This window comes from Solanum pennellii, chromosome 6 (genome assembly GCF_001406875.1).
Source record: "Solanum pennellii chromosome 6, SPENNV200".
NCBI lineage: Eukaryota > Viridiplantae > Streptophyta > Magnoliopsida > Solanales > Solanaceae > Solanum > Solanum pennellii.
In genome coordinates this window covers 35,319,299-35,328,555 of record NC_028642.1, presented here as the reverse complement: position 1 = coordinate 35,328,555, position 9,257 = coordinate 35,319,299, and the positions used below count along the sequence as shown (strand labels likewise).

At 31.1% G+C, this 9,257-nt stretch overlaps 1 protein-coding gene across 1 annotated transcript; it reads right to left on the bottom strand.

Annotated features, from left to right (window-relative positions):
* Positions 1–1,207: 1,207 nt before the first annotated feature.
* Positions 1,208–8,603, bottom strand: LOC114077555. Its single transcript, XM_027917683.1, has 7 exons — positions 8,496–8,603; positions 8,215–8,293; positions 3,091–4,408; positions 2,956–2,986; positions 2,610–2,883; positions 2,016–2,245; positions 1,208–1,937 (listed from the first exon to the last, which is right to left on the bottom strand). The coding sequence occupies exons 5-7, from the start codon at positions 2,662–2,664 to the stop codon at positions 1,680–1,682; spliced, it is 543 nt and encodes a 180-aa protein (XP_027773484.1). The 5' UTR covers positions 2,665–2,883; positions 2,956–2,986; positions 3,091–4,408; positions 8,215–8,293; positions 8,496–8,603; the 3' UTR covers positions 1,208–1,679.
* Positions 8,604–9,257: the final 654 nt, after the last annotated feature.

Here is a 9,257-nt window from a genome sequence, read left to right as displayed (position 1 = left end):
AACTATCATCTTCATTTCATGTGATTTGTTTGTTGTAAGGATCATGAAGTGAACGTATGTAAGGATCAAACACTTTAGGACTTAATGTATGAATTGAGTGTTTGTTGATTTAGTACTTATGGAGTTTGAATTATAAGTTTATGTATTATTGAATTTGTATTTTGTAATGAAGTTGAAGTACTTATGGATTTTGAATTATGTATAAATTTCTGGATGGAGATGAAAGTTTCCAGCTGCTAGAAAAGAGAGCTTTTGGCATTAACCATTGTCCTGTTGAGTTAGTAGAACATAGAGAAGCTATGCAGAAAAATGTAGTGGAGTACCACTTACAGTTGTGGTAATTTCAGGATCTTTAAGAGGTCGTACGAGAGAAATTGATTGGAAAGTAGTTAGGGAAAATGTGGGGAAGCATCTTATACAAGAAGACAAACTTTAGAGATGTGTAAATGTTGTGAGATTGAGTTACAATCATTTGCCTCAAGAAAAAAAGGCTTGCTTCTTGTATTTTGGTGCCTTTCCTCAAGGATTTGATATCCTCGCTTAGAAATTGATTCAACTCTGGATTGTTGAGGGACTCATAATGTCCAAGTTGTCGGGCAACGAAATTGAAGAGATAGCAGAGTATTATCTCAATAACTTTGCCAACAGGAACTTAGTGATGCATTATTTATTATGTAGAGTAGTATATGGACTCTAGTGTTACCGCATCTTTTATGAATGAAATGGAATATTGAAGTATGTACCTGTGAATATGTATTTTCAGGAAGGTTTGGCCAAACTCTTGGGGCTTACTGATGAGACTAATGTGCAGGCAAGGTGTTAGAAATGCTTGCACTCATTAGTTTGAAAGCATTTAAGTTTTGTTTCTTATCAGAATGTAATAATAACTAATTGAAGGGTGAAGACCAAACAAAACTGGATATTTTTTTAAGAGTTGAGTCTTTCAAAGTTCAATCTACAATGATAGACATGAGAGTTGAGTGTTTTTTAAAGCAAGACAATGTTACTACCTAAAAATTGAATTAGCTTCTTTGGTTGTGGCAGCAACCACATGCACCTTTCTCCAAATAAAAATTCCATCAATTGGTCAATCTCAGAATAATCAGAAAGCGTAAAGAAAGGCTACACACCTTACCAAAATTTGGACAGTAAGCAGTAATTCACCAAACTCAACCCAAAATAAGAAGAAATGCATTCATTCTTTTCTATCTACCAAATTCAACCCAAATAAACATAAGGATTCATTGTTTTGCAACTACCAATTTCAAAATAAAATAAACATAAGCATTCATTGTTTTGCATCTACCAACTTCAACCCAAAATAAATAAATGCATGCATTGTTTTGCATCTACCAACTTCAACCCAAAATAAACAAAACACGTGCATTGTTTTGCATTAACCAACTTCAAGCAAAAATAAACAAAAGTAGAGAACTTTTTACACTATCAGAACACTTCAAATCTTGGATTTCCCCTTTAGTTTTTCTTGTCTTCAACTTTTCCACCTTCTTCTGTCTCTCTCTTTCCAGCTGATTGTCGGTGACAGCTTCTTTTCCTTTCTAAGTGAGATTACTAGGTGAGTAAGGCAAATTTGTAGGCTCACTAATTCCAGCATGATCACCTTTAAAAGATATAACTCTCTTTCCAGTTGCTCTTTGTTAATTCATCCTCATTTTCAATTATGTGTGATTTTCAGATATGACTTGAGGCCTAATATGTAGATCAATTTCAGGCTCTTTAGTAGGTCCAAATGGTGCATACTGTTGCTGTGACACTCCATCTGTGGACATGAAATGATATTCCTCATCTTGTGTTGGTCTAGGGACCGAGCTATTAACATCATAATCTTCTCCATGGGCTTCTTCAACTTCTTCATATTCTTCCTCAGTTATGCCCTTTTTTCTCTTCAGTGTTGCCCCTTGTTCTCCTTCAACAAACTGAAAATACAATATTTATGTGCAATTAACTACATAGTACTAATAACAGTGGCATATGTAAATATGTAATGTTCTTACGTTGCATATTCTTGCATTGTCAGTTGTTTCACCACACTTACTACATGTCATTTTAGTTCCTTTTCTTGAGTGAGTCCACTCTCCAGCTCTTTTAATTGCTGCATCTTTTTCCCTAGTTGTTTTGGTCTTTGGTCTTCCCACTGTTTTCACAAGTTCAGGTGGATCCATTGCATGTTCTGGCAATACATTCCTGAATTGTTCACCTCTTACGGGCATCAGCTTTGCTCTATCTGTCACCAAATAAGCTTCCTTACTGTACCACCAATTAATTTAATTCTTTGGTTCTATCTTCTGATACAACATAGCTATGATGGCATGAGGGCATGGAATGACAGTCAACTTCCATGACCTACATGTGCATTTTTTTCTCAACTAAGTTCACCGTGTGCCTATCTTTACCCTCAGACACTTCATATCCAAGATCACCATTGAAATCAACACTACATAATTGAGCTATTCTCATGTATGCAGTGAACAATTTCATGCACTTAGGACTGTAATCACTAGTCCACTTGCTTACATCTTCTTCCTTCTCTCTTAACCTGTTCATTATCTTGATTCTTATATCTTCAAGCATTTTCAGTATTGGCTTACCTCTTGCTTCTAGGATCCAAGTATTGAAGGAATCTGTGAAATTGTTGTCCACCATTTGTTATTTACATACAGTATCCAAATATGCCCTGTACTATGTCTGTGGTGGATACTTAAGCAAATCCTCGGCAGCACCTTTTTATAATGCACCAAGTGCATTTAACTGATCCTTGAAATTTTCCTCATAAGTCTCCAAGAAGCCCATCAAAGCAGTTTCTTCATCTCTCCTGACCTAAATCTCTTCATCCAGTTGGCCTCAACATGCCTAACACAATACCTATAATCAGTAAAAATGAATAGTTAGTTAATCTATTCAAGAGAATAAAATAATTAAAGCAACTTAAAGTACCCGTGGTGAGACAAAGGAAGGACATATTTTACTGCATTTATCAATCCATGTACATGTCAAATAAGCAAAAATATAGTTACAAAACTGTTATATAAAGAAGACAAATTATTCAAATAAACAGAAAAAAGTATTTACCTTCTGCATTTCAGACATACAAGTAACATTTTCACCATATTTCAAATTCAATGAATTGTTCAGCAATTGTAGAAACCATATCCATGTCCTAGTTGTATCCTTATCAACAACAGCCCATGCCAATGGATAGAAGCAATTTTGAGAATCTTGTGCCATAGCCACAAAAAGTTGTCCCTTACATTGACCTTTCAAGAATGTCCCATCTAGTCTAATAAGGGGTCTCAAGCCTTCTTTCCATCCCAATTTTAGAGCATTAAAGCAGATGTACATCCGAAGGAACTTTCTGTTACCTTGTTCCAGTGCATCCTTTGATAAATTGATCACAATATCACTACCAGGATTGCTTTGCCTAATCTCATTTGCATAAGCCTCAATTCTGTTGAAATCATCTAAGAAATTTCCCTGTAATTTTTGAAGAGCCATCCTCTTGGATCTTTTCAACTTAGAGGTACTAGCATTCAAGTTGAATTGATCATTCAAGTATTTTATCATATCCTTTTAGCTTATAATGATGATTATTCTACAATTTACTCTTCAAATATTGTGTTAAAGTACTTGTGCAAGATCTAGGATTTAAAAATGCATCCTCACAATTGTCATTTGCTTTCAGTATTTTAATCTTAAAACGTGAACCTTTACCATCTTGCAATATAAGCAAAACAAAAGGACAACCAATCATGCATTTATACCTTAGTCTAGTTTTATCACTGTTTTCCACTACTTTAGGCTTGGAATTTGCAAGAGAGTACAAATTCACAATTTTTTTTGCCTCATTCAAGTCCTTGAGAGTCATGGAGGGGTGAAGTTCTTTATAGTGACTGAGATCAGCATTTACTTCTTTAGATTTTTGCATCTTAATAAGCTCTAACTCATCGAAGTTATATTCATCATCACTAGACTGGTTATCATCACTACAAGCACTTTCTGTTTCAGCATCAGTTCCATGTTCACACTCTACCATGTATGCTTCACTATGGTGAATAATATTTGGTGCAGAAACAGTTTCTTCAAAATCATCCACAACAAATAAATGAACCACCTTAAATTGTTCATTTGATACGCATTGGAGTGTCTTAATTCCTTCAGATCCCTCAAGCAAGTAAAATTTCCCAGAAGGTCCTTTCACTAGAATTTGTTTCACAAGCACAAATCCTAAGTTTTTTGTGTACTCTTCGACTATCTTATCATAGTCTAAGAAATCTGCACTAGTGTCTCTCCTAATAGCAATATACTTCTTGACATATACTAGTAGTGTTTTTATAATCCATTTACCCCCATAATGCAACATAAGGTCAACCAAAAGATCTTTCATATTGAACTAAGAAAGAAAAGCAGACAAAAGCAAACATAAATGAATAAGAAACACAAGTACACAAGAGTTAACTAAATAAATCATTACACTTTAGAAATATATACTTAAAAGTGAAAAATGAAACACTAAGAATGGAGTGAAAATAACTCAACAAACATACATGTATAAGATACACAATAAATAAGTCATTAACTTAATAAAACATACGGGAGCTACATGGTTATTACAACATAAAAAATCAGAAACACAAACACATATGTGCATTGGGACCTCACACATCAAGTCCTTACACTACAACAAATATGATATATAGCTACGAAATTATTAGCTACGACATTTAATTCGTCACTAATTATTCGTTTTTAGTGACAAAATTTACTTTTCGTGCTTAAATATATAAGACACATACTTTTAGTGACGAAACATAAAAATTTGTAGCAAATTTTTGTCCACAAAAATTTCCCACCAAAAAATTATTTGGCGCCATTTTGTTAAGTGGTGTTAGTTACGAATTTAAAGTTATCGGTGACATGTTGTTTCGTCACTAGTAGTTTATGTAATTCATGACAAACTACGACATCAAATCGTCACTAATTATTCCTTTTTAGTGAAAAAATTTACTTTCCGTGCATAAATATATGAGAAACATACTTTTAATGACGAAACATAAGAATCCGTAGCAATGTTTTGTCCACTCAAGTTTCTCACAAAAAAAAATCAACTGGCGTCATTTGTTAAGTAGTGTTAGTCACGAAATTAAAGTTATCAGTTGAAACATTATTTCGTCACTAATAATGTATTTAATTCATGACAAAATATTTTGTCTTATAATTTATTAAATTTTGGACACAAAAAAGTTTCATCTAAAAAAATATGTTGTTACAATAACCACAAATTAGAGTTCGTAGTTAAATATTAGTAATTTTAGCTATGAAAATTTATATTTATTATGATATTTCATCACTAATAATATAAATAATTGATGACAAATATTTTATTGTCTCTAATCAATATGTGATTTAGTGACAACAAAAAAATTGTCACGAAATATGTAAGATGTTAAATAGCGACGACTTAAAATTTTTAGTGAATCATTAAACTATTTGCTACGAAAAAAATGCATAGCTAAATACAATTTTTTTTGCTACAATTGTTCATAATTACAAATGACAACTTACAAAAAGAATAATGCAAGTGCTTCATAAGAAGTAGACATAGTCCATTCGTTAACTGACAAGTGAAAATATTGAAATCAATGAATTTGATCGATTTTGTAAAAACGAAAAAGTTCAAATGCATATGTTTTCTTAAATTACACAAATATAAAATGCATCATTTGAAAATACAATCCGGGTTATAAATATTGTGAGTGGGCACGGGTCTACCAAGAGATCACTAATATTTGTTAGTTTAACACTTTTATTTTTTATTTGAAATACTTTTATTGATAAGCACGATAAAAAAATAATTTGTCAAGTCTTTGTACGAATTTTTGTGCATGTCTATTGATATATTATTGATAAACTACATAGATTAAGTCGATCTATATGCTTTTGTCTATAAATATGTACATGTTTAATAGCAATTTCACACACGTACGTAGAGTAACTAAACCGAGATAACATCGACTTACAAACTTTGACTTTGCAACGGTACAATATATTTCATGAATTTCTGTTAATTTTTCCCATCAGTGTGAAAATCAAAATAAACTAAAATAATGAAAGCACATATAAAAGAAATGAAATAACGAGGATTTCAGATATATTATGATGAAGTACTATAGTTATTGGTATCGATGTTCAACTTGAACTGATGATTCATTTTTTTAATAAAATCAAAAGTAGATTTTAAATAAATTTATTATTGTACTAAATAATTTTAAAATTTACAAAAATAAATAAATAAAATGAGAAAATTGTACAGAATATGTTTAAAGATATTTAAAAAATACACAGTTTAATTAAAATATAATCTACATTTGAATGAATTGTGGGTGATAAATTACATGCATTTGTGTATGAGGATAAATAATCATATAATATATTATTTCTACAAAAGTTAAATTTGAAAAAAGTGAATGAAGTTAAAGTTTGTCTGATGGTAAGCACTCTTCATTTTCAATCTTAAGGTTTTGAGTTCGATTTTCCAAGGCAGCATAATGTGTGAGCTACTGACCAATGTTGAAAAAAATTGAGGGGGGGGGTAGATATTATCATATATAAATTTAAAAATAAAATAATTTTTTATAAATAAAATATATATCATTAGTGACGAAATTAATTTTTTTTTCAGCTACAAAATATATGTAACTTTAGATACAATTGATTTCGTCACTGATTGAAATAAAATAATTAGCGACGATATAATTTTGTTGGTAGTAATAACCTTTTTAATGACAAAGCATACTATCAACTAAAAAAATATACTTTTTACAACAAGTAAATTTGTCACAAATGATTAAGCATTTGGTGACGATTTTTCTTTTTGTAGTTAATATAATACTTTTAGCCACGAAACACTAAATCGTCTTTGTATACTTTTAGAGACACATATTTAGACACGACTGAGTGACAAATTATTTTTCGTCACACAAGATTTTTAATGACGAAATATGATTTATTAATAACGAAATTATTTGTCCCTGATAATCGAATTTGTTGTAGTGTTACATGTGCCACATGTTTTACAACATAAAAAATAGTGGGAAAATATATGACCAAACATGCCTTAAACTTTAAGAATCTATGTTGAAAGAAAGAAAAAACATATAGGGACCACATGTTTAATTCAACATAAACAATAGATGTAAAAACTCTAAACAAAAAGGTGAAGAAACGCATTTGGGATAAGTCCTAGCTATTACGCAAAACTGAACTTAAAAAAAAAACATACAGGGGCATGTTTACAATATAAACAATATTGAAAAAAAATTTGAACAAACATGTCTTAAACTATAGGAATTTAAAAAAAAAACATACAGTTAGGTCTAGTAATAGTAAGTACTATTGTTAACTTTTGGTTTTGAAAGTTGCCAAGTCTATCTACTACAATGTTCATGTACATAATAAGACAACTAGACAAGCAAATGACTCAAGCTCCTTTTAAATTACTATTTCTATTGTGTTTCTTATTCAATGAAGTGATGCCTCATATAAAAAAAAACTATTCCTTTTTGTTTCCATTTGATTTTTCTTATCTTAAGTTTTTCTAAGTTAAAAGTATTAGTATATTCATCTATTTCATAATAAACAAGTCATAAAAATAGAGAGCATTTAGGATAAACAATAGGACTACAACATACAATAAGCAATAGGACCAAAACATATACGACAACATTCTCAAAAGATTACAAAAATGAAATAATAAACAACAAAAAGGGGCATTTGGGGCCGCACAGTTCAGAGTAGGACTAAACAATATATATTCATATACTAGTCCATTAAATACTATTACTTTAACTCAATTATTCCTTAAATCCAACCTTGACAGAATCGGACCACAACGTACGAGAAAAGATTCTCAAAATATTACAAAAACTGTAGCTATTGAACCACAATTCAATAAGATAAGAAATCACACGCCCTTCTTAAGTATCTCCCACATTATATTCTGAAAAGTTATCAAAATTTTTAGTAATACTTCAAACAATTTAGAATAAACAATAGATTATTTGCCTAACTCAAATAAACAAACAATTTCTCCTTAAATCTAACATATCAGAATATTATAAACAAAGTCGCAAAGGCTAATTATCCAAAACTTTGAAACCGTAAACATAACAAAATAAGAACAAAGGTTAACTAACTTACAGCCGTGAAAATCGCTCTGAAAACCAGGCGCGAAATCAATTTTGTAATCAAATCACGAAATGAGGGAAATCTGTGAACCCTAGAGATAAATAAACAAAATTAACTCAACTAAACAAATAATTTTGCCCTAAATCAAACATATCAGAATAGTATAAACAAAATCACAACCCTAACTTTGGAATCGCAAAATTAGGACCATCGCGAAATAAGAACAACAAAATTTACTAACCTACAACTGTAAAAATCAAATTGGAAAGAAAGTTGTGAAATAGTTTCTTAACTTAGAACCATGGCGAAATCAACTTTGAAATTCCAAGGCATCCATGAGAGGATCTGTGAAACCTAGAGAATATTATATCATTTTATAGAAATGAAAAAAAAGGATTAAGTGGTATTTCCTAAGAAAATAAGGGAAAAATCAGTATTAGGATTTACTTAATCTATGTGGAGGTTAGATGTCATGTGACATCCACGTGGCGTCCATGTGGCGTCCACGTGGTGTCCATGTGGCATTTAACACACCTCTGTTAATAGTAAGGGTATATATGACCCAATACTTTAACGGAAGGGTATTTTTGAGCTAAAAAATTGTTCCAGGATATATGTGAGCTATTTTCAATAGCTCAAGGATATTTTTGAGTCTTTTCCGTGATATGTATAATGTATTGAATTCAGAAGGCTTAAATCAACACCAACCACTTAAAGTTGTCCCCATAATTTATTTAAACACCTCAACTGAGGTTTGTACCTATTGAACACCTCTACCCTTCAAAATTAATCTCTTTTGACATTTTTAAATAATCAGTAAAGATATTTAAGTGTGAGAGCTACAGTCGCGATGACATGGCACAATAACAAATCAAATTGTGACATGTGTAATTTGGATTCAAAAAATTATCTAAGAAAATATTATATTTTTTAAAAAAAATAAATAAATAAACAATAATAGAAAAGTAAAAGTTAGTCCTACACAACTCACCCACCCAAAACCCTTCCGGTAGGAATTAGCCGCCACCACGGTCCGTCCATCGGTTCCTTCACAC